Here is a 25969-nt window from a genome sequence, read left to right on the forward strand (position 1 = left end):
CTTCCCCCTCAGGGGTTAAAGCAGGAGGGGTTAAATCCGCCGACAGCCTCCGGACGAGTCTCCTCCCTACTCCCTTCCCCCCTATAGCGAGATGGTGGGTGCGGGCTCTCCCGTCATACCCCGCGGGGTAGGCGGTGCCTCCCTCTCAGTGGCTGCTGCCATCAAAATGGCGGCAGCGGCGGGAAATATGACTGCGTTTTGTCTGCGGCTTCTCTGAGGCAGAGCAGCCGAGGCGCCATGGACGCCTTGGGTTCCATGAAATCCCTGCTCCTGGCAGCCGCGCAGTACCGGGCTGCCAAGACAGAGCCCAACGCGGCGCTCCTGCAGCGCAGCCTGGAGGTGAGAGGGGCGCAGGTTCTGGGCCACGGGATCGCGTTGGGAGGGCGACGCGGTCGGGAATGCGGGAGCCGCCTGAGGCGGGGGGGGGGGAGGCGGGACACGGGTGGATCTTTTCGGCGCCCGGCCTCGGCTGCCATCTCTCCGCCGTAGCGCTGGCTCCGGGGCTGCCGGGGCTTCGGCAGGGTCCGCCCCGCCGCTGGCTGCAGGCGGCTGCTGGAGCCATCCGGGGCGCCGCGGCCTCCTCAGTGGATCTGCGGCCGGGGACAGGTAAACTCGCCCGGTGACCCGATTGCCAAGGGAGCTGGAGGCTGAGGCCGTTGGATAAAAGAAATATTTAAATTTTTAGCACTGCTTCAGGACTATTACTGCGTAATGTGTCCAGCTGCTTGTAAATAGATAGAGGTGTATGGAGTATGTTTGATTGCACGTAGGCTAAGCCTCTATTGTGCCTTATGGAGGACTTGGATCTTTTTCATATCCCATAAACCCTGACCCACAAGGATTATTTATTTTCATAACTTAAAACCGAAGTGTTAACGATGAACTGGTCTTGTATTTGGAGTTTGCCAATTTCATCCAAAGTGTAATAAAAGGTCCTTGCTACTAGGGGGTAGCCCTATCCATGGCCCTGATCTCCAGGTGCAGCCCTGTAGGATCCTCACAGGGGGCACCCTTGGTGTTGGGACAGACTGACACAATGACTCAGTTGCTTAATCTGCAAGGTACCGTTTTCAAATACAGATTTATTTAATATCGAAAACATTTAATGTACGAGTAAATATTTATCTTAGTTTTCTTCTCTGTATCCACTGTAAAGAAGTGTACAGGGGATACGCAAAAAACATCATTCTCTTGTTCTGTTAAGCAATTATAACTTGTTCCTGCTGTATTGATATGCAGGTGTGTAATTTTCAGTATCTTCTTATGTAGACTTCCCTGAACTTGGGTTCCATTTTTTTCATCTCAAAAACACAATGATTCCTAAGCAGCACTACCTCTTACTGCAGAGAGGTATCTTTGGGTTCCTGTCCCTGTCTTCAGAAAGCAGGCTGTTTTGATTCAGCTGGTGACTAAATGTTTTCATTGAGCAATCTGTTTGGTTGTCTTCCAAAATAAATAAACCCTATCTTTTATCTGTGCTAAAACGTATGTGGGAAGAGTAACCTAGTATTAATTTTGTTCACTGTGTGAAGAAATGCAGTGTTGCTCTGCCACAGCTATAAGATTGCAAAGAATACTGTTAGGATGAATGCTGTCAGTCAGCAAACTAAAGAAGCACCAAAATGTTATAAAGTATCACAGTGCAAACTTAGCATTTTCCAAGAGTAAAAATTGGGTTTTTTTAAAAAAATTTTTTGTTTGTTTTTTTGTTGCAGCAGCAATCATGAATGCAAATGTCTGCAACTGTGAGAGTGGCACTTACATTCTTGTTTTGTTGAGTATGGCAAAATCTGTTTAATACAACTCAAATTTAACTTTTTAACTGGTAAATAATTTGGTGCTGTTGAGTAATTAAGGTTGTGTTTTTTGCCTTCATCTCCAGGTTATCTCTGGACTGAAACTTACACGATTATTTGCTTCAAATCAGATTCTGCCAAGTGAATGTCTTAGTAGCCTGGTAGAACTCCTGGGGGACACCAATATAAACCCATCCCTAACCTCATCTGTGCTTACTTTGCTATCACACCTAGGTAAGATTTGCTGCTGAACTTTTTTAATCTTTGGTTTGGGAAAGGGAAGAAAAGACAAGACAGGACTGGACATAGAGTTCTTAGAAAAAGTGTAAGGTGTGAAAAATGAAGTTTTTTTAATTGTGGTGCTTGGCTGAGCTATCTGATTGTATGTACAAGGCCGGATAAGATGTTAAATCACCATGTGAAGCAGATTTGAAATCATAACTGACATGACAGTGATCATGCTTGTCAGAATTTGCTTTGTCGCTGGGTAGGGTGAAGCATTGTTCTCTTGTCCTTGATTTTTGGAGCCTGGAAAAGACTACCTTTTTAATGAAATGAAGAAAAGATAGGAAGAAGCCATGTTACATCAACAACTGTAGTCACCTTGGTTTACCTCACCCACTGGAGTGCTGGCCAGCAGTTCAGGCTCCCCAAGGGCCTGGGACTGTGAGCATCAAGTTTTTCAATGAAGAAATAGGTTTTACTGCCTTTTATTTGTTTCTTATTAGTGGTTTTAATGTTTTTTCTGTTTCACAGAAGTAGGCCTTTATTGTCTAGACAGCTCTGTGCTTACCATAATATGTATTTGTAGATTACATATACAAAAATTATCCCTTCATTGCTTAATTTCTCATCATGTATGAGTAGTTACTAAAAAAATTGTGTCCTTTATGATGACCCTTTGTTTATCTTTTCTGCTTCTTGCTTTTAGCCTCTTTGAGCTTTCTTTTAGGTTTTTGAAACAGTTACTGTAAAATCATAATTTTTGCTGCTGTTCCTATTGTTTGTTTTTTTCTCAGCCTGTTGAAAATTTTAAGAACTAGTCTTCTGCCCACTGATTTGCTGCTTTAGCAGTCATCCTTGTTTGCTCCATGTTTTTCAGGGCTACCTAAGCATAGCTGGTTTTTTAACTATGGCTAAATAACCCTATCAGGGTGTAAGTTTTAATCTACTTGCCCACTATAGTGTGAAGCAGGAAACTGAGATCAATGATTTTAAGTGTAGGTTTCAAAATCTGAAACAGAACTAAAATTTGTAGGTAGGAGTGAGGCCATTTCTTCAATGTCCAAGCATCTTAAGGAAAACTATTGGAGTGTCACTTTGCTATAAGTTCACAACTAAGGTAGAAGTGCAAGTGCATAGGAGCTGTGATTTTTTTTGTAGTTATTTGTGAAATACACATGAAAACTTGGTCAAAGATTTGAGCTTTTGCTTAGGTTGGTAGCTGATACAACAGTTGCGTTTGTTATTAGGTAGGGTTTTTTGCTAATAATTCTTAAATTCTAGCTTTAGACAATGAGACTAGAGAAGCTCTTCAGGACACCTACAATCTGACCAGTGTGCTGGCAGGAGTGGTCCATCGAAGTTCTACTAATCTGAGCGACCCACTCTTATTACAGGTAACAGAACTAATGCTTAATAATATTTGGCTGCTGTTACATAATTATATGTTACACTGTATGCATATAATAGCTCTTTAAAAGACCTGTCTGAAATAATGTGTTGAGGGGAAAGTTTGTGTATTTGATTTACAGTGTATTTGAATGAGTCTGACAGGATTTTTACACTGCATGGACTTCTTTGTATTCCCTATTTAATCTTTTTTGCACTTCTTACCTGCTCTAATATTAAAGCAAAAAAACAACCCAATAACCAAACAAAAAACCTGGTTTTAAAGTTTTTGCAAGTAATCGCTGTTAGTGAGATTGGGAGGTTCTTTTCCACTTGAGTTATTTAGTTTGTGTTTCTAATGTCCATAACAAAAGCCTGGAGATTGTTCTAAATTTTGTCTAATCAATACCTTAACCAGGTAATTGTGAATCAGTGAAAGCAAACTGTGGCTGTCAGTTCTCCTGGAAGGTTTGTGGGGTGTGGATGCCTCCTTCCCTCTGCTCAGTGCTGTCTGCCAGTGAATGCAGGGGGGCTGTGCCTAATGGAAGCTCACTTTTTAGGAGCCAAGAGCAGACATTGATTATTTATTTTTAGTTTAATATTAATTTTTTTGTGAGCACATGGGATCTCAGACTGACTCCATCAATCTTAACCTGCCCTTTTGGGTGCATTGAACAATAAAGTTGGGCAAAAATATTTTTAATATGCACAGTTTCTCATATGTAGCTCTGAGCTTTCAGTGAGCATTTGCTGTCTACTTGTGGTCACATCTTTTCTGGAGAAGAAAAACAAAAATAATTTGCTAGCTGCTCTCTTGCCCTTGATTTGTGGAAAATGAGTCAAGCATCTGTAAAGCACACTTTTCTCGACGTTTGAGAAGCAGTAAGAGTACTAGAAGACTTGGGGGTTCAGGGGTCTTGCCAGTCAGTGAGAGTGGTTTTGCAGTCACTAGGTAGATCCAGTTATAAGAACTTCTAAGTTCTTATATCAGCTAATAATATGGTGAGATTTTGTTTCAGCTGCTGTCCTATGCAGTGGTTTTTTTTTTTCTCATGTTTCAGTATATTAACTTTACATTAACTCCTTCATGTTATGTGCTGCAAGAATGCTGTGTGAAGGACTTCACTAGCATTAGACCTCTTTGCAGTCTTTGCAGAAAACCTGGTTTCCTATAAACATACTTTCTCCAAGAGTCAGAAAAGCTCTTTCTGTTTTTTTGTGAGACTTCTAGATCTTTCAATAGAACAAAGCTTTCACACTGACAGAATGAAGAACTTGCTGTCAAGGCAAAGGGGGAAATCAGGTTGGCTAAAAACATAACTGTCAAAATAAAACTTTATTCATATCTTTGGCCTTTTAATAAGTATATCAGTGTGGTAGGACACTATTCAATGTGTTTGCAGCAGCTCATGTAATTGTATTTAATACATTACAGAGTCTGACAATTAATTCATTTGTGGTGTCTTGTTATTTATGCTTTTAGTTTCAGCTTTTGTACCTTGTAGCATTCTTCAGTGTGGTGCTATAGGAAAGACTTATGTGAAGAGCTTTTTATTTCCTCAGAGTATTCAATTGCTGCAGAGGCTAACCTACAATGTTCCTGTCTTTTGTGCTGGTGCCAACATGGATGAATTAATTTCATTTCTAATGCATCATGTGTAAGTGTGTACTCAGTTGTCTTTTCTTATGAGAAATACCTAGCTATGTTTCTAAACTTTATGAAGACTCATAGCATATTACACACCCCAGAGAGAGCTGTGGTATTTTTGCTCTCAAGTTCAGACTTCTTTATTTGAAAACTATGTTGTTTCAGATTGTCAAATGCAGTGGTTGTGGGACTTTGGGTGATTGAATATTAATAGCCCACCCCTGTGCCCCTAGCAGCAGAAAGCTAACAAAGAGAACAGCCAGGAGAGAATTCATGCTTGTCATTAAAAACAGACTTATGTTACAATGATATAAATTGCATGCAAATTACCTTGTAAGAGATCTAATAAGTGTTAAAAGGACCTTTGACAGTACTGATCTCTGATACTGTTTTTTACAGATGTGCTCATTTAAAAACTGCTCACAATATGGGGATTGCAATTTGAATTTTACTTTTTTTTTTTTTTTTTTTTTGTGGAATGATGCTTAATTATAAAACAAAACTTAAAAACCCCAAACAAAGTAAGTTTCCCCAAGCACCCTGCCCCTAACCCACATTCTTGTAGCTGATTAAATTTCTGGATTTTTCTTTTAAGTCAGTCCACTGAAGATGAGTTAACAATACCATGTTTAGGACTCCTGGCAAATCTCTGTCGTCACAACTTATCTATTCAAACTCAGATAAAATCTGTGGTAAGAGTTTTGGTTTTGTGGCATGAATCTCTGGCTTGAGGGGAAATGAGGGTTACTTGTCTCTGGGGAGTCATATTAGTATTTCTTATGCACTTTTTTGGTGTCAGGTCTGCACCTTTGAGTCCTCAAATAGACATCTATATCTGAGATACTAGGTTCCTATCTCTTCATAAATCAGTGAATATAATTTACTTTTCAATTGAGAAATATAAATTCATCCACTTGACAGTCAGTGTTGCACTGCTTACTTTGGAAGAAAGGATGGGAGGAAGGAGGCAGAAAGAGGAGGTATTGTTAGATCTGATCACTGGGCATAGAAGATATGGGAGTTAGCTTTCAGTAGATATTTTCCGTAGATATTTTAGCAAAATAAATTTCTCATCTTTATAATAATGGATTATTTTATTTTTTTCCCTGTATACAGGTTTGGGAATTTAGTAATTGACATTAACACTAGTATTGTGCAATAGAACACTCAGGTTTCTAGAGAAGCTTTATCATCCTAATATATTTTTGTAGTATTATTGATGGTTTGTATGACGTATTTATAATTGTGCACAACCTGTAAATTCAGTTTTTTTATAGAACAGAACAAAACTTACAATGCCTATGTTTCTCCTTTTTGCTTTAGAATAATGTGAAGAGTTTCTATCGTACCTTAATAAGTTTCCTGGCCCATAGTAGTTTGACTATGGTTGTGTTTGCACTTTCACTATTATCAAGCCTTACTTTAAATGAAGAAGTAGGAGAAAAGGTAAGTGATACTTTGAAATCTGTTCCATTCTTAATTTGCAGATAAAACTAATAGTCACACTGGCAAAATAAAAATCTAATGTTAAAAAACATAGTTTTAATAAGCAAGAGACCCAGCAAAAGTAGTATTTACTCATACATACCTTTCTTCTTCCTTTCAGCTTTTTCATGCTCGAAATATCCATCAGACATTTCAGTTAATATTTAATATTGTTGTAAATGGAGATGGTACTTTAACAAGAAAATACTCTGTTGATCTACTCATGGACCTTCTGAAGAACCCCAAAGTTGCAGTTTATCTTACCAGGTAGGGTTTCACTTCCTAAAATGTACAGGTTATTATTCCTAAACTCTTATTCAGTTCCTTACTGTATGCTATTTGTAATCTGAACCCAACACTGGAAAAAATTCTCTAGATGCTTTTATATTCTTACTAGTTGATTACAGCTGATGTACCTGCAAATAAAGGATTCTAGTGCTACTGTTGTTTCAAAGAAGTGTGAATCAAAATATTTTTTGTTGCTGTTGTTAATTTAAGGAATATTTGATAATTGTGTTTAGAAATTGTCTAGACAGTGTCAGTGATCAGACAACTTGATGAATAGCTATCTTGCTTTCACAGGCCTGTATTATCTTGAAGTGGACTAGTGTAGTTGAAGCTATAATCATTTTACTAGAGTGTATCACAGAGTAGTTCTGTAGAGGGCTTGAATAGTTGTTCTGTACATTCAGCTAGCAATCTAAATCTAGCAGTAAAAATAGCTGGAGAATCTTGGCTTACTTTAAGGAATTTGCTTTCACTCTTAAATTACTATTCTATGCTAAATATAAATTATACTATCAAAAGTATCACTAATTCAGGAGTTTGGGAGTAAGGAGAACAGGGGGTAAGGAGAACAGGGCACTTGGATTCATTGCTCAGAGTAAATGTCTATGTGCTGAAACTCCATTTCTTCATTGTTTGTTTTTGTTTTTTTTTTTTTTCCTCTGTGTGCTGTAGATATGAACACTTTACCTCATGTCTAGGTCAAGTGTTAGATCTTCTTCATGGAAGGGATCCTGATTCATCATCTAAGGTATTTATACTTTTCCCAGTTCAAGCCTAAGAGGGTGCAACTCCTAATCTAGCTCCACTTCTGTAGTCATAAGTGGGTTTGTGTGTACAAGGGATGATAATGAAATACATTGAAATACATTGACTTCAGGACTCCTAACTGGCCTATGGTATTCACAGAGTTTTTATTTTCTAGTTGGTCAAAAGGCTGTCAGGTTGAAACTAATTGTTGGTGGTTTTGCCAGTTTGTCTGTTGCCTGAAAGCATAAATGAAGTCAAATGTGTACCCCACTTCATTGGCTAAAACTTCAATTAATACTACTCAGACTTTGTACTGATGGTCAAGGAACCATGGTGCTGACTTGGAAGATTAGGAAGATTTTATATCAGTTGAACAAATAAATTCCACATTTGCTTAAGCAGTTAACTGTTGCATTCAGCTTTGTCTTGCTGCCAGCTTACATGAATGAAACATTGGCTATCTATTGCTAAAGGTCAAAATACAAAGCGTTGTGAAAATATTTGGCTCAGTCCATCTGTGAAATTAATTTTAAGCTTTTTTACAAATTGTTTAACATAGTAAATACACGAATGTTTCCGTGTATGTGATTTTTGTTGTTACTTGGTTTTTTTATTTAAAAAGACATACTGACAAGAAGCTTACCCATGGTGCTTTTCTCTTCATCTCAAAGTATACACACGTGTGTCCATTTGTGTCTCAGAATATTTTCCCTTCCATAGTTTTCTTCATTCTAAGTGTATACACACTTCTACTGCTTGGTAGATTGCTAGTCAGCAGTCATGCTTTTTTAAAAATGAAGGGATATCAATATACTGAATATTATCACAAGCTTTCGTCAGGCTCATGAACTGTATTTCTGCTGCTGACTTGGCTTTAAGGAAAGAAAACTATCCTTCAGAAAACTTTAAGGTGGTAAATGGAGTTGCTTAGAACCAAGATGTCTTTTTAGACTTGTAATATGGGAGGTGCAATTTCTGTATAAGTACTTGATTTAAAAGCATTTGAACTCTCATTCACTTCATACAGATCTTAGAACTACTGCTTGCCTTCTGTTCTGTGATAGAACTGCGTCATACCTTGCGGCAGGCAATACTGGAACCATCTGGCTTGCCAGTCTCTGGGAATACCAGATTTGTGACTCGCTCAAAGAATTTTGAACCATCTGTTGCACTGGTGCACTTGTCAAACCAACCATTGGAAGGCTCTGAAGACTGTTCAGTTCTAGCATTGCAACTCTTCAAAGAGATTTTTGAGGTACCAAGGCTGATACATGAGTTTAAAGAGCTTTTAGCAGCTATATTTTGAATTTAATTTAATCAACTATTAGCATTTGTCTAAAAAAAAAAAATCATGTAAAAATATATGTGGAAGTAAATTGTTCTGTTCTAGAATTCCATACTGAGTATACCAACTCTTCTTTTTAAGAGATGCTGTATTTCAGAAACATGTCTGCATGGAAGATATGTCACTTCATGTGAGGTAGAGACAAAGGCACCAAAGAATTGCTTTCTAGGATTTGCAGAAGTGAGGACGTTTTTGCTGTTTCTGTGCTCTTAATTGAATTTCCTCCTCCAGTATGACACTAATCAGCAGTCTTGAACCTGAAACACTAAGAGGCTGGAAAAGCCAGAACACGGGCTGGTGGAGGAAGAGGTAGAGTAAGCTTGGCTTCCCTGTTGTGTAGCTTTACATACTGACATAAAGTGAAATGTGTTCATTACAGGATGTTATTAATACTGGAAACAGCACCTCAGCTGAACACTTTGTGGATCTTCTGCTGCCTGTTATTCTTGATCATCTTCAGATGCCAGAACAGATTGTGGACGAGCTATTGGTGAAGAAAAAGTGTGAAAGAATGGTCAAGGCTATTAATGTCCTGACAGATATCCTTTTTTGTGTGCCTGTTGGTGGTTAATTTATTCTTCCTATCTTAGAAAAAAATGGCTGTTTCTTCAATAAGTTACTTCAATAGTTTTAAATTACAAAAATCTACTGAAGGTGTTTCAACATGACAGTCTCAGTAAATTTAGGGTAGTTTTTAATTGCTGTATGTTTATTGTGTATTACAGTGATACAGGATAAAATGTGGCTACTCAAGATTATAGAAGCACTTCACAGATCAAAAATCAAGATGGATGTTTTCTGATGAAATTGCAAGTGATGTTTGAGTAGCCATCTTTTTGATCAGTGTAATATTTTTACCTAGCTAAATCACCTGCAGCTCCCAGACAAATATATAAGTTTATGTAAATACAAAAATTTAGATCATCAAAACAAGGAAAAATAAAGTGGAATGATATAGTTTTACACTCATCTGGAGTCCTTAGTGTCCACAATGTCATGTAGTAAGGAGGAGATGACTGCAGGACAGTCTTGAACCTAAGCAGAGTTCTGTGAAGAAGTAACTTTATGAATTCACTGCTAGAGGAACTATTTTTTGTACTAGGAACTGATGGTTCACTTCCTTTTGTCCATCATATTTCTTCATGCCACATTTTATTGTGCCTTCCCTAATTTTTTTCTACGTAGGTGTGTGTGTTATTTGAAAAGTCAGGATTACTTGGCTTGTGAGTTAACCATTACTTAAGTGGTTTATGAAGTTGGTTTTTAAAAGCATTTTTGGAGGCTCTTGTGCTTTTGTACATTAACTTGTGTCTTTTGGTATTAGAAAATCTTAGCTTTTGGTGCCAATACCTAAGCACAGGTATCTTAAGTTTATTCTTAACTCAGTCTACTGCTCTGTAGAGATGACACACTGAAAATACATGCCTCGAAGGTCCTGACTGCCAGCCAATGCATGTCTCTAATAGAACACCAGTTTACCTACAGTGGGATTGACACTGGTTTTGGGACAAAAGTTGTGGACTCTAAAATATGGTGAGCATGCAGACTTATTTAAATCCTAAATTATCAAGACTTGTATGACAGTTGGGATATTGTTACAATGAAAACTATCAAATAGTTGAAAGTTGTGTTTAAATAGATGTAAATGAATATTATTTTTAAATCAAAATTTGTTTTTTTGTGGCAGTAGGAAGTAATATTGAGTTCAGTAATAAAACCTGTCTTCAGCCTACAGATAGTGTTTTTGGCATAAACTGGAGACCCACTTAGGTGAACACGGGTCTTAAACATCATGCAGTTGTTTAAGCTTATCCAAATTGAAGGTTACTAGAGCTGCTTATGGTACCTGACTTTTCATTTGGATTTTATGCAGCCAGAATTCAAAGATACTGAATGTTGGGAGAGAGGGAATTACTGCACTGAAAATGGAATACATTCTTTCAGCTCTGTGTCATTAATCTGAACATTGATATAACTAAGAGTTGTCTGGCCAAAAAAAAGTGAGATATAATTTCCCCTACAGTTAAACACTCCTCACTTTAAAGTAAATAGTGGGTTTTTTTGGTCTTCACCGTTTCCATCCTTGGCATGATGGAGAAGTTCAGCAGCATGTCCAAGGAAATCTGTGATCTTTCTTGGTTTTGGCATTGTTGCCTTGCTAGACATTTAATATCTCTGTGAAGCTACTGACTTTTTTTTCATTAACTGGGTTTATTTATTGGTACTCATTTGACAAATCTTGCTCTGCCTTTTTTTTCCCTTCCATTTTTCTGCTTTTCTATTTGTTTGCTTAAAAGCAAACTTGCTGCAGATATTATTCTGAAAACACTTGATCTTATGAGCAGACTGAAGCAGGATGTGCCTGGTATGGAGGTCAGCTTTTACAAAATTTTACAGGTATGATTTTAAAATGTCTTATGAAGTGTATCTGCAAAGGGAAGTGCCATTGCACTGCAGTAGTTTTAGTTCTTAATGTTTTGCATGCTTTTCCTAGGAGTTTTACCATTTCAGAGATAATACAGTCCCCTGGGCACAATTCTTTAAGGTTGTTTTGTTGTTAAGTCTTTTATTTTAAAAGCAATTTGCTTTAACTCCAATAATTTATTTCTGTAATGCATGTGAAATTGTCCTTCACCTGTCTAGTAAGAGTTCTCCTTTTAAGAATGCATTAGGACTGTAGTTTAGAAGTAGCAAACCAGAAAAAAAAATCATGATAACCATATAATTATTTCTGTGGTTGGTTGCTATTAAATATGCATCTAACTTGTGACTTTCCATAGTCAAAACAGCTTTTGGTAACTACTGGTCAGATGGTACCTTAGCAATTTACTTTGTAGGTGGAAAAGTAATCCATGCAGAAACACTTAATGCTGTTTTGGAGGGTTTTCTTTCAAGAACTGGAATTGTGTAATATAATGAATAGCAATGAGAGTTTTGTAGTCCTTATAAGAGGAAATCCTTATAAAACTTGAGCTGTAACCCTTGATGATGGAAATCAAGCACTTGGGAGAAATAAATAGTCTCTGTACTTCCTGCATTGGCTTTAATGTGAAGACACCTTTCCAAAGTACTTTGAAGTGTAAATTATTTTTCAAATTTTTTTCTCTGCCATTGACTTCTGGCTCAAACTTATGAGGGTAAACTTGAAGAAGGTAGCTTGAGTTCTGAATAAACAGTTCTGTGCTCATAGGTCTTGATGTTTTGATGTCTGGGTGGGGTTTTTTGTTGGTGTTGACTTATCTTGCTCTGATCAAAGCAGTTTCTTTTGTTGTTGTTGTTTGTTTTTTTTTCAGGATCAACGTTTGATTATGCCTTTGACATTTGCTTTAACATCAGACCATAGAGAGCAGGTCCAAGTGGGACTTGGAATACTGTTTGAGGCTGCACCTTTACCAGATTTTCCTGCCATAGTGTAAGGTTTTTTTTGTGGTAGTCTGGTGTAGTGATATTTGTGTTTCTTGGCATATTACTCTCAGTTCATCAGAAACAAACTTTAGAAAATGTCTTATTTCTTTATCTGAAGTTAAGAGACAGTAGTGATCTTTGAGGCTAGAGGAAATAGTTCAAATGCTGATGGTGTTCTTACAAAAGAACTTAAAAGAACATAATGGGATGAGACACAGGCAGATGGCAGTTCAGGTAGTTTTTAAGGTGGTTTAGGTCTGGGGAAAAATATTAAGAAACTCTACTTGAAACTCTACATCTATTTCTGTAGATGTAATAAAAGGAAAAAATATCTTTAATTGTATCATAGTCGTTGCAATCTTGAGAACTAATCAAAGCTTCTTCCTGATTTATTAGCAGAGCTTTTTAAATAAATATGGGAATTGTTTGAAAGGCCTTGCAGATATAATGCTTTTTTGGCATTTGAGCTCCTTTTCTCAAGTGAAAGATTTGTAACATAACTAGCTTATCTTGGAACAGTGACTAGATTACTACATATATGTAATAGTAAAAAGTAAAGGAAGATCACCTAATCATCACATAAATTGTGTCCTTGTGGTTTTTTGGCTGTACTATATTCACAAGCTTTCTCAAACAATATACAGGAACTTCTAAAAAAATTAAATAAAAATGAAACAACAAAAAAACTCCACACACCCTAGCAATCATACTTTTTTTTTCTGTTATAATCTGGAAGTAGGTCAGAGATAAGAACACAGTAATAGGAGTCCAGAACTGTGTTAATCCTGAAAACATTAGTGCTATTTTTATGGTTACCAAGTAGTACTATATATTGGTATCTAGTTAGCTGTAGACTTTAGGAGAGAAATGGAGAGGGAGGGTATTATCTAAATAGAGAAATATCTGTAAAACTATCAAAAGAGGTACAAAATAAATTTTGAAAGCTGAAGCACCAGCCCAAATAGTTTCAGAAGAGGTATGCAGCTCTGGAGGTTGCAGGGGAGTGTTTGGTACCTCCTACTAAGACTGTTAATAGGAAGTCTTTTAGCCTGCTGAAGTTGAGTAGTTGCTGATGATCTGTGGTGTCAAGTAAAGGACCTGAAGGAGGTCAGAAGCCTTTGAGTATTGGAGATGATGAGGAAGAGGCTGCCCAGTTGCCCTTTTTATGAAAAGGTGGAGGGAATGCATGGAACTTCTGCCTTGGGAAAGATAAACCAGCTGGCAGTTCATGAGCTAGGAGGCAGACCAAGATGGGGAATGTTGTAGGGGGTGTCTGTCTGCTTCAGACTGCCAGATCAGAAAGAAATAGTAGATGAAGCCTCTATAGACAGCTGGAAGAAGTCTTGCATTCACAGGTTGTTGTCCTTTTAGAAGACATTGACCACCTTGCTATCTGCTGGAGAGGTAACAGAGTAGGGCATAAGCAATCCAAAAGGTTTCTGGATCACATTGATGACCACTTGCTACCACAGAGGTTTGAGAAGGTGATGATAGGAGGGGTTCTGCCAGACCTGGGGGTGACTCGGAGAGGTTTCCAAGGGCTAGAACAAAACAAATGTTACTTCTGTCTTTAGGAATGGTGAAGATTGTCAGTAGCACCCTGGACTGCACTAAGGGGAGTTTTGCTGGCAGGTTGAAGGTGGTGATCATTTCCCTTTTCCCAGCCCTGGTGAGACCACATCTGAAGCAGTGTGTTCAGGTCTGGGCTCACTAACACAAGAGAGATACAGACATACTAGAAGGGGCCATTAAGATGTTTGAGGAATGAGTATGTGTCATACAAAGTGAGACAGAGAGCTGGGGTTTGTTTAGCTTTGAGAAGACTTGGGCATCTTATCAAATATGTATAAACATCTGACAGAATGAAACAAAGAAATGGGGCTAGAGTCTTCTCAGAGGCATCCTTTTCAAGATCTCTAAATACAAGAAAAAAACCAACTTTTTACTGTGAGGGTTACCACGCTCTGGAAAAGTCTGCCCAGAGAAGCTGTGGAGACTTTACCTTGAGATAGTCAAAACAACTGGATGTAATCCTGTGCCACCTGCTTAGACCAGGAGAGTTGAACTAGGCAATCTTTAGAAATCCCCTTCAATCTCAACTATCCTATCATGCCATGATTTTGTGGATATAGAAAACATTTTTGTAATGGCCAGCAGCAAATATTCTGTCTGGAAGAAGGAATGAATGAATGCTCTGTACTATCCAGTATGCCTGAGTTGTACAATGGAATAGTCAAATAACATGTCCATAAATAGAAGTTTAAAATAGCCTCTCTTCACTTAGGAAGCAATTGAGACAGCACTTCACTGAAGTGGTTGGGATAACTTTGTAATTAAGGATTTTATCACAAGGAAAAGATATTTTGACTGGAGCCTCAGAATCAGCTCTTTTGACTTCTCATTCTCTTTGATTTGGAACATGTCATTAGAAGCTTGTGATTACCAATCACAAGTTACATACAGACAGTGGAGTAATTATTTACATCTAAGCTTTTGTGTTCTCATCCCTGTACAGATTTTAACTGATTGCTCTTTATCTTCATAAACTTAGAAAATAAAATGTGCCGTACTCTATAGTATTCTTAAATAGCATCAAAGATGAGACAAAACTAAGGCTTATTTGTAGCACTGCCTTTTCATGATTCAGTCTTATTTTTATGCCTATTAAAACCCCTTACTAAATACTTTCTCAGTCTTCCTGCTTACAAACAATGGCCTATTTGAGTTGAATAATGACATGAAATAACCTTTTTCTTAAGCTAATAATAGACATGGTCTGATCTGTTTGATAAGAGCTGAACACCATGCCCTTTCAAGTGAGGTACTGCATTTGTTTCTGAAGGCGAGTCATGACAGGCATTCATTTATTTCTACATGCTGAGTCTCTGGATGGTTTGGGCGTGTGTCTAATACTACATCTTAACACTGTGTGATAATGCAAATGTAACTGTTTTCAACAGACTGTTTTCAACAAAAGAGAAGTTAATTATGTTATGAAACTGTTCTCCTTTTCAGTCCTTGAAGTGAGATTTTTAGCAGGTTGTTTCATTAGAAGCCTTTGTTGTATGCAGGCTTGGTGAAAGCATTGCAGCAAATAATGCTTACAGACAACAAGAAATGGATCATGCATCAAAAAGAATCCAAATGCAGCCACCTGTGACGAGCGTTTCTTCGGCGAGGTGTTCTTCATCCTGTCCTTCAAGTGATGGATCCACAACTTCAAATATTCAGGAATTAATACAGAAACTTCATTCTGGACTAGAAGTTAGTAGAATCATATAACATTGTTAAATGTTTGACACTTTTATTACGGGGGACAGCATTTAAAATCCAAATGCCAGTCTAGAACGCATGGATTAGTTGAGTTCTTTCCTGGCTATTTAGAATGTGCTCCCTTTAGATCCTTAGCAGAATTCAACCATTATTCTTGGTGCTGCATCAGAAGCTGGCTTCCTTATTGAGATCCCCCTCTTCAGTGGGGTTGCCCACACTCTTCTAGTTCTCAGATGTCAAATCAGGTGTCAGATATAGTGGCAACTGTCTAGATTTGCCAGGACATATACAAGAAGCTTCCTCCCACTCCTTAGGAGTAGCCTGTGATAAAATATAGATGATATGCTGGCTTATAAGAGTGTGGGGCATCTCTTCTATGCCTGAACAGATGTACAAATGTTTTCCTTTCTATGTGTGTAACTGACTCTTAAGCATTTTTAAAGCCTTCTTGAAAAGGCAGTACTATTACTTCAGAAGGAAGTTTTTGCTTTCCTCCACAGCAACAAGCATTGTGAACGTGACACTCTAACACTACATACAGTGTGCTTATTTGCAAACCAGTCTGTCAGGTACTGAATATATTTCTTCTTTCTCCTCTCTTCAAAGCAAGTTAGTTGCTTTGCAGGTACTTTAAACTGAGTGATGGATTATTGCTTCTCTTTTCTTTTGCCTTAAAAGAACAGTATGCAAATGGAGAAGATTAGGGGAAAAATCATGATAATGGCTTGATTAGCTGTATTGGTGGCATTTCTTCCAGCTTTAGCTTTGCAGTCCTTCTCTCTTTAACTCAGAAAGCTACCAGCTCCATTCAGCTGCTAGACTAGTTGTTAAAAAGGTCAAGGGAGTCTTCACTGGCTTGCTTATTGCTCTGCATCACTATGGGATGCTCCCATCAATCCTTTTCAAATCAAAGCAGCTACAGGTCCTAAGAGCACTAGTGCAGCAGTGACAGATTGTAAAGCTGCTTTGATTTGGAGGAGAGAAAGTTGTTGATGAATTGTTGAGTGAGTCTTTTCTTAGACCTCCTAATTAGTAGAACTTTCCTCCAAAAATCAATTTACACCTTCACTTAAAATATCCAGTATTTTATCTGCATCCATTCTGTAAGTTGTGTGAAGCTCAAATGCATGTAAAAACATAATTGAGAAAACATTTTCAATGGTATTACTATATAGAGAGAGTGAAAGGAACTTAGAGAAGCCTTTCTTATAGTAGTAACATCTAATAGGTCAGAGATGACAACTTGGCAAGCATGAGAAGAAACTGCTTGTCTTCTCCTTCAGGAATAGGAAAATGAGCTGAGAACTGGAACTATGTGGGAGCTACTATTAATATGAAAAAAATATACATTCTTCCATTGTGGTTCAAAATGGTGCAGAGATGGTAGCTTTCCAGTAGGTGTTCATTGTATGGACACCTCAAAATCAGTGTTACAGTAGCACTGCCTAAGAAAAAAAAAATCCTGAAATCACCGAATAGCTTTCTCACTTAACTTGGGCATATATTTTAATAAACACTTTCTTGTGCCATACATGGTGAATATATTTCCTCTAAAGACGACAGGTTAACACAGTAATTTTTGTTCTGGATGGTGTCATTTCAGAATAACTTTCTGGGCATTTTTTTATAGTCAGTGTTGAGAAGGCCATGGAGTGTGAACAAGAATTTTTAACCATGTGCATTTCATGCTGTTAATATTTAGAGCAAATTAATTTTACTAGTCCCCTCATAGGTCACCTGTTCTTCAGCAAAGACCAGGCTGAGCAAAACCATTTTAGGGTGGTTATGTTACCTTTTCATAGTGCTGGACTGGTAGTCTTGTGCAGATGAATCCTATTCAGCCTAAATAATTCAATTATCCACAATCTTTCACCGAGATTAAGGTGGATGCATTTGAGCAGACGGTCTCAGAAATAAAAATAACAACTTAAAAAGCTAGCAGACAGGTGGAGATCACAGAACTATGGAGCTGTTTAGTTGCTTGTTACCTGTTAAAGTAAATATGAACTTACAGTAGCAGTAATTGGAAAACATTTCCACAGATGAAGGAGATGATCACTGATATGCGGATATCTGACATAATGGATGTCTATGAGCAGAAGCTGTCGGCATTAGCAGTGAGTACAACCTGATGTGTATGTGACAGATAGCTGTCTACAGTCAGGGAATGTTAATGAAAAATGTTCTTCTCATGTACAGTCTAAAGAAAATAGGCTGCAAGACCTTCTGGAAGCAAAGGCAGTAGCTCTGTCTCAGGCTGATAGGCTGATGGCTCAGTACCGATGTCAGAGAGCCCAGGCTGAGTCTGAGGTAAGTTGCAGAACTTCCTTCTAGGTCTCCAGGGTGGGGCTGAGTAGTGTGTGTCTGGGTAGCTTTAACACTGATTGCCTGTGTGGATGTTCTGCCTAGCTGTAAGCTATGCTTGCCAGTTAGGGCAGTCTTAATTTTCATCATAAATATCCTGTTTTCCTTTGGATTGTTCTTTGGAAAAGTTTTCTTTGTTCTTGCCCTTATAGGAAGTCAACAAAACTACCCTGCTGTGTGCTGGTTATTGTTTGTTAATCATTAGTGTTTATTAATTTTCAAGATGATTATCATTAAGCCGTTCACTCACATTCATGTAGAATTTGCTGCTACATACAGCCTTTTAACAATCTGTAAAAGATGAACTTTCAAATATAGCCTAATTCCACAGAGTATCTATTTGAGCTGTGTATTGAAAACTCAGAATAATTTCCATTCTTTAAAGGCTATAGTAAGGATTGGGCTGCAGATTACTAAATCCATAGCTCAAATGTATCATCTTTTCTCTTCCCTCTCCCCTCACACTGTCTATAAAGGGAGCTAAGGGATAGGAATTTAGTGAACAAATTAATATGTAGTTAATATTAGATGAGAGAAATAAAATGTCATCAGGTCCATTAAAAAAATTAATGTGACCTCGAATATGCCTCTTACAAAGTAACTTGTGAAACGGAGTTGCTTGTAATTATTGGGGGTTTCTTTCCACTCAAAGGCAAGAACTCTTGCAGCAATGTTGAAGGATGCAGAACGAAAAAATGAAGAACTAAATGATTTGCTGAAAGCTCAGCAGGTGGAATCTGAAAGAGCACAGACTGATATTGAACAGCTCTTTCAACACAACAGAAAATTACAAACAGTTGCTGAAGAACATGAAGTGCTGAAAAAATCCTCTGTTGACCTTCTTCAGAGGTAAGGTGCATAAGATCTCTAAGCAAATACTTCATACTCATGGAATTATCTTTATTTGTCTAAGCACGTTATACTGGCAACGTTATATGCTATTTGATGTTGTTAAGTGAAAAATTAATTTTTTCTTTTACTCGTTTGTCAATGAGGTTAAACTAATTCATTAAAGGAGCTAATACATTAAATGAATGAGAACTGAAGTTGTAGACATTGAAGGTTCAGTTCAGCAAACAGCATGACCTTTGTATAAAAGGGAGCATTGTTCTCCAAGAAACAGAATTAAGACCATTTAGTTTCTCCTAGTATTATACCATGCTCTCATCCTCTTCTTTTGATCTTACATGCTGTCTTGATGACATGCTATAAATAACAAACTTGACTGAAGGTAAAGGTGAGCAACTTAGGGAGAAAGGAGGCAACTTGTATGTCCCAAATTGTTTACAAGCATTATTTCTTAAGGTTCCTAAGCTCAAAAAGGACATGCGAGACAAAAAAATGTACGTAAAGATAGAAATATCTATGAAAATAAAATATGCTTTGGAAGAATAAAGACTTAAGAGCATGGGTTTTTCTACTCACATGAGCTGGTATTGTCACTAGGTGTCAGCAAGGCAAAGAAGCTGATAAAGTTCAGAACAAATTTCTTGCTTAATAACAGGAGCAAACGTATTAAATTTTGAAAGCATATTGCTGCCATTAAGGGAGTCACTGTGGAAGAAAAATGTTTAAAACTCTAGTCTGTTGTGGGATCTCTTAAGTATCTTGTATGGTCAATGTGGAAGTTACTCCTTTTTGCTTGAATTGTATGCAGCCATACACTCTGTTAACATGTATTTGACTAATTTATGTGAAATAAAACAGTTTCAATCTGGTATCTAATACTATTTAAATTCTTCAAAGTAGGAATAAAATTGCTATCTGATCCTGCAGCATGTTTGTATAGCAGAAACTTGCTTTCTAAACAGTCTGCATGCTTTAAATATATTGTTCTTAAAAACAATCAGATAACGACCTCAAGGGAGAGAATTTTCCTTTTGTTAGGAAAACATCTGTTTAGAGTGCAAGATCTGCCTTATAAACTTGTGTTGAATGTACATTGCATTAACTTCAGTGAATTCAGTTTCTTGGTATCACCAGGAAAGTCGAGGTCATAGACTGGCTCAAGGAGTCCCTTAAAGGACTGCTGCTAATAGCTAATTTATGTCAAATTTCTAAAGTCATCTGCATGTTTTGTTGTTTATACTTGAGGAAGGTTGCTTCTTAATTGTTGGTAATTAAAGATATGTAAGAATTTGCTGAAGCTTCTTCCTTCAAGTATGTTCATTTAAAAAGCAAAAAATGCCAACACTCATCAAACAACAAAATATTACCAGAAAATCGTCAACTGAAATACCTCCTGCCCCCATAACACCCTGCTTTTAGCTTGCATGGAATAGTTACACAGGTGATGTCAAGTATTTTTGACAACTATTTAAGTAAAAGCTCTTCAAAAGCACTTATATTCTTCAACTTTAACACCCTAATTCATTTGTAGGTATGAAACAACTGAAAGACAGCATAAAGATCTACAGATTGTGTGCAATTCACTAAATAAACAAATGGAAACAGTGAAGAAACTAAATGAGTCACTCAAGCAGCAGAATGACAGGTAGGTTCAAATCAGTCTTTTTAAAGCAAATTAAAGCTAAACGGTAAATTAAACATCATGTCAGTTTCCATTTTTCTTTTGTGCTTTAAGTTACACCTGAGAAGTGGAGGTCAAGGAAGCAAAAGATGCTTCAGCATTGCTTTGTATGTATATGTTAGATAAAAATCTGTAGTAGTAAATTTGCTACTGTATTTGTTGGAGGGAGGGAGGAATACCCACAGACTTCAGTGACAGTAAGAAATGAAGAGAGCAATGAAGACAGTCCAGTTCTTGGGTACATTTTGTGTGTGTGGAGGAGGATTTCTTTTTGGTTATTGTTGAGTTCTTAAATGCTGTGACCACTGGAAGATTTTCACAAATATTCCCTTTTAGTCTACAAGACTTCTCTGTAACCTTATCAGATCAGAAAAAAAAAGAGGGGGGAGAAAAAAGAGGGAAAAAAAAAAAAAGGCCAAACACCCTACCAAACTAATGCATTTTCAAGTTATATTAGAAAGAGATGGCATATGTTCTGTGTGTGGTATAAAACATCATTCTTCAACCATAAAACTATCGTTCCTTATGTCTCATTGAGTACTAATTCCAATTTTTTCCTTTTTGGTGTCTCAAAATAGAGGTCTTATGTACCCTTCACCAGGTTAACTATAGGGTTCCTTTTTGAGAAATTTTATTTAATACTTAGTTTTGCAGAAGATATCTTTAAAATATGCTCATAGGTAGGTCTTATGTTTACTGAAGAAATAAACTGCTCTTCTTGCATTTATTTGCACATCCTTTATTTGCTTCATCCTTCCAGGCTCTTGCTTTGTCAGTATCAGAGCAGTCCAAATCACTGCTTTGAGTTCTGATTCAAATGGAAAAAAAATTCACATACTGATATTATTTTGCTACTAAATAAATTTGGACAGTTACTCTCACTGGTGCAGTAAGCAACTCACTGTAATGAGGGATGTATTCTTATGAAGGCTGTCCCTTTGTAAAGGTGGGTGGAGGGAGCAATTACAGAGCTATTCTTGAGCTACCACAAATAAAATGGAGTATGTGGAAAAACACTTCCTCTTCTCTTGCTAGAGGCTGCAGCTTAGTATGTGCCTAACTAACGAGGACTGCAGTAGACCTACGTATGGGCTACAGCAGTAGTTTGTGAAATGGCCATTTTTGCTGAATGTTGTGTGACAGTCTGGAAGATGCTCAGAATGGTAGTGGAAAATCTTTATGCATAGATGTGCATGTTTGAATAATAGCTGAAACATTTTACTAATGGTATTGTAAATTCAGCAGCATGCTAAGAGCCAAATACTGGGTATCCTTAATCACTTAATGGCATGGGTTCAATGACAATTTCAGTTCTGTTGTGGTATTTTCAATGCTTTGTGACTCCAGTCAAAAACAACAATTTCTCCAGGTATGAACCTTTTCAGTAGCTTCTTCTGTGTCCCCTTGATTAGAGAAGGAAAAAGACTTGTGGATGGGGAGAAGAAATAAAACCTGTGCTCCCACCCTGCAAATTCATAGCTTTGATAATTTGAAACTCCTGACAGCTATTGGAAACTATACAAAAATCATTCAGGCTTCTCTAGGACAGACAAATGGTGGCATATCTTACTTAGATCATTAAAATTTCTTTTCTCTGCAATTTTAGGACTGCTGCACAGTTGGCAGAAACCCAAGATCAGAAAAAAGAATTACAGCAACAGTTACAGGATAGAGATGGCAAAATAGCAAGTAAGTCACTTACCTAAAGGTCACTGAATCTGGAGAACTGACTAGATTAAATAGATGTTATGGGCTCTGCATAAGCAGCTATATCTTACTTAATAATTTGTAAATCTTGAAGTGATTAAGTGACATGTAACTTAAAAGTTGAATTAAACAAATACAGATTACTATTTTCCAGAAAGGCTATGTAAACTTGATTTCCCAGGCAATATGGTCTTCACTGAATCTCTGCACAGCATCCTGTGTCCCTTCATGATACTTTTCCAGCATGTATATGGGAAGTTTTTTGGTAGAAACTGAAAATTGCAAGAGCTTGGTTTAACTTTTCTGCAGATGACCGGGTGCAACCACTAAAACTTAGCAGTAGGTGGCATTACTCAGTAATTCAGCAGCAATGTTGACTAAAGAAAAAAAAGAAACCAAAAACTTGTTTCCCAGGCAATGCAGTATCTCTCTTCTAAGTTTGGCAACCCACCTTTTAATGTGTTCATTTTCTTAAGCCTTGCAACAGAAAATAAAAGTTCTGGAAGAAAAACTGAAAGCACAGCAGAAAGAAAAAGCTGATATGGAACAAACTATAGATGTCCTGAAAAAGGAATTAAGTAAAACAGAGCAAGCAAGGAAAGAACTGAGTATCAAGGTAAGGACTTATTTGTACCTGTATTCTAGAGACTGAAATTTTGCTTATCTATTTAACTGAAAGAGTTTGTAAATTAATATTTCAGTGGTAAAGTAGATGAATAAACTAGAGCAGTTTATGAAGTGGGCAAGAACAAACATTCAACTTTACTGTATACCTTTTGAGTAGCTGAGCTTGAAATCAAGAGGAGGCAACATCAGGGTATAATGAGGCTGCATGAGGTGTCAGTGCATGCCATCTGCAAATAAAAGAAACCCACAAAGCCTGTAGTACAGTATTAAGTAGGAGAATGTAGAACACTCATTTTACAGTACTCAAAACTACTGAAGAGGTGGATGGGCTTACTTTCTCCTCTTTCTCACATCCTGATTTAAGGCTCTATGCTACACGTCTGCGCAGCAAAATGCATAAGGGTTTTTTTGATATTTGAAATTCTAATAAAATATTTATTTTCATCTCTAAGAGAAAGTGTGTCTTCTTTTCAAAACACACCAGTTTGGCTATACCAAGTCAACAGGGTAATTTAAAAAAAAAAATAAAGCTAAATTGACAAAAACAGTGCAGCCTGCAGGTAAGGCTTCCTGTAAACATGCAAGGCAGAGATTCATTTTACATGCAAATGGATCAGCAAGCACAAAATGTGCAGTCTGGCAAATGTGTTTGCTGTATTTCCATTTCCTGGAAGCAAAGCCTAATCTCTATAGGCAATATTTACCCAGTATATAGCAAATATTTCCCTCATCCTTGGTAAATATTTGCTGGTTTTGGGATTTAAATGAAATGTGCATGGCTTAACTGTGAATGCTTCTGCTGCTTAAATGGGACAGTGATAACATGGTGTTTTGCCATGGTATCTAACATTTTAAAATGTAGCAGTAGCCATGTGGACCAAATGTGTAGCTGAGAAACACTTCTGAAACAAGTTTGTAATTTTAAATCTGCTTTTTAATTGCCTGCTTGAATTCACCACCAAGCCACTTGGCTTTCACTGTGTTGTGTGTCTTTCAGTTGATAATGGAGGAAATTCTAACACTTTGTTTGTTTCTGCAGGCATCTTCTCTTGAAGTGCAAAAATCTCAGTTGGAAGGACGCTTGGAAGAAAAAGAAGCACTTGTAAAACTACAGAAGGAAGAACTGAACAAACACTCCAATATGATTGCAATGATTCACAGTCTAAGTGGTGGCAAGTTAAGTGCAGAAACGGTGAACCTCAGCTTATAGGGCTCTGTTGTTAAGATTTTAATATTTTATACAAATGTGTGAATATATGTAAAGATTTTTAAAACTGAAGCTAGCATGCTTATGACTTTAAAAAAAAACCAAACTAAAATTAAAGTACCCTAACAATTAAGGAAAGGTGGAATTGTGGAAGCTTTGGTCTGAAAAAAAGAGTTTCTGTATAGCAAATAGGTCTTCTGATGGTCTTGGTAGAACTCATATCTGTATTGGGAGCTGAATGCAACTTTTGCTGGTGACTAATGTTCCTAAATGTGGAAACATAAAGCAAAATAGGAGTCACTGTGAACTTTTTTTATTTGTATATTCTTCTACTGTCTGTCAAGCAGTGTGCTTCATAGATCAAGCACTATTATAATTTAATCTTGTTAATTTTGGCCCTTGTGAATACCATTATTATTTGTGCAGTGTTGCTTCCTGATGCCTAAGGTACAAATATAAAAATAAAATGGATTATATCAGTTAAAACATGTTAAATTGAAGGCTGTAGTAACATATTGGTGCAATTGCTTTATGTAGTAAATATGTGGAGATGTTTCTAATCATAAGGAAATATGAATTTCAGCAAATAGAATACCACATTTGACTTTTCAGCAAGCAGCATGCTTTCCATAATTGAAACTAAAATGAAATACATGAATCTACCAATAGTTATTAAATACTTTCTTTTAATACTTTCCTAATCCTACAACACTTCCTTTCGCTCTTTAAGATCTGCACTTTTTTGAGAATCCTATCTGGTGCATACTAGCTACTGTCAGCACTGTTTTCTGTTGGACACCCACAGAACTTCATGTGTTGTTCATAGTATAACTTCCAGGTAATTTTTTTTTAATGTACTTTCATATTAAAGACAAGTACCAGAAACTGATGCATGTTTTTGAGTGGCAGAACACTTCCATGTCTTTCATTTATATGTGACATGAGTAACTTGTCTTTTAGCAACTGGCAGAACTATTTCAGTAGTATCTGTATTTTGGTAGAACTACCAGGGTCTTGGTGATCCTTGTATGTCTCTTTCTACTGCCTTTATTTGTATATAACTTGTAATTGCTAGATTTTAAAATACCTAAGATTCTTTGGTTTTCAGTTGTGTAAGATGTGTCTTACTGACTCTGTTGAACTCATCTCTAAGTGCATCTTTGTTCATTCTGTTGCAATTATACATCAGATGAATTGTATCTATTTTGACCTCTTACTGAAATACAACTTTTATAACTTAACCACAGGTAAGATTTATAGACATTGCTCTGGTGTCTGTGAAGACCAGGGAAATAAAAAAAACAAATTAAAATTGCTCTACTTTCTGTAGTTCATGTATTCTGTTGAGATAAATTACAGGGTTGACTGCCAATTTTGTGCACAATGCACAAAATCTCTTGCTTTTTTGCATACAATGCGGTTATTGCTTAAGAAGGTGACTTTTTTTTTTTTTATCAGAATTGCTGAAGCACAGGGTTTTGTTAAGAGTTCTGCAAACTGAAATTGGGAAAGAAAGCTCCATTAACAATTAATTTTTACTTTGGTCTAACAGGTTAAGGAATTTGAGCGTCAAAGTCAATTTGCAGATGTAGGTTTCATTTCAGTTTAAGTGTCTTGGTCATGGGGAAAGAGTAAGTAAGTGGGTGTGTTTGCTGCTTTTCTGCCAGAAACTGCTCATGCAGAGAAACTCAAGTAGGAAATGTCAAGCATGTTACTAATCAAACTGATAAATGCTGGTCTGGCTTTGGTTTCAGATGCTTGAATGGCAGGGCAAAAAACATCAAGCCACTCACCAGAGTAAGGTTATGCAGCAACAAGGTGCATGTCCCCAGAAAATGGTGTATGGGCCATTTGGAGTTTACATGATAGAATCCACAGTGATAAGCATGGTGTACAAATATTGATTTTTTTTTTTTTTATTTGTTTTTTTTTTAAC

The 25969-nt window shown here is 37.1% G+C and overlaps 1 protein-coding gene across 1 annotated transcript; it reads left to right on the forward strand.

Moving 5' to 3' along the window:
- Positions 1–57: 57 nt before the first annotated feature.
- CIP2A (cellular inhibitor of PP2A) lies at positions 58–25353 on the forward strand. The gene is made up of 21 exons (XM_071757580.1): positions 58–339; positions 1883–2030; positions 3303–3415; positions 4971–5065; positions 5651–5747; positions 6379–6501; positions 6662–6807; positions 7501–7576; positions 8603–8830; positions 9300–9459; positions 10312–10453; positions 11218–11317; positions 12214–12332; positions 15397–15589; positions 17641–17715; positions 17798–17908; positions 18615–18811; positions 20343–20456; positions 22099–22181; positions 22676–22815; positions 23866–25353. The coding sequence occupies exons 1-21, from the start codon at positions 238–240 to the stop codon at positions 24034–24036; spliced, it is 2733 nt and encodes a 910-aa protein (XP_071613681.1). The 5' UTR covers positions 58–237; the 3' UTR covers positions 24037–25353.
- Positions 25354–25969: the final 616 nt, after the last annotated feature.

This window comes from Heliangelus exortis, chromosome 1, assembly GCF_036169615.1.
Source record: "Heliangelus exortis chromosome 1, bHelExo1.hap1, whole genome shotgun sequence".
Lineage (NCBI taxonomy): Eukaryota > Metazoa > Chordata > Aves > Apodiformes > Trochilidae > Heliangelus > Heliangelus exortis.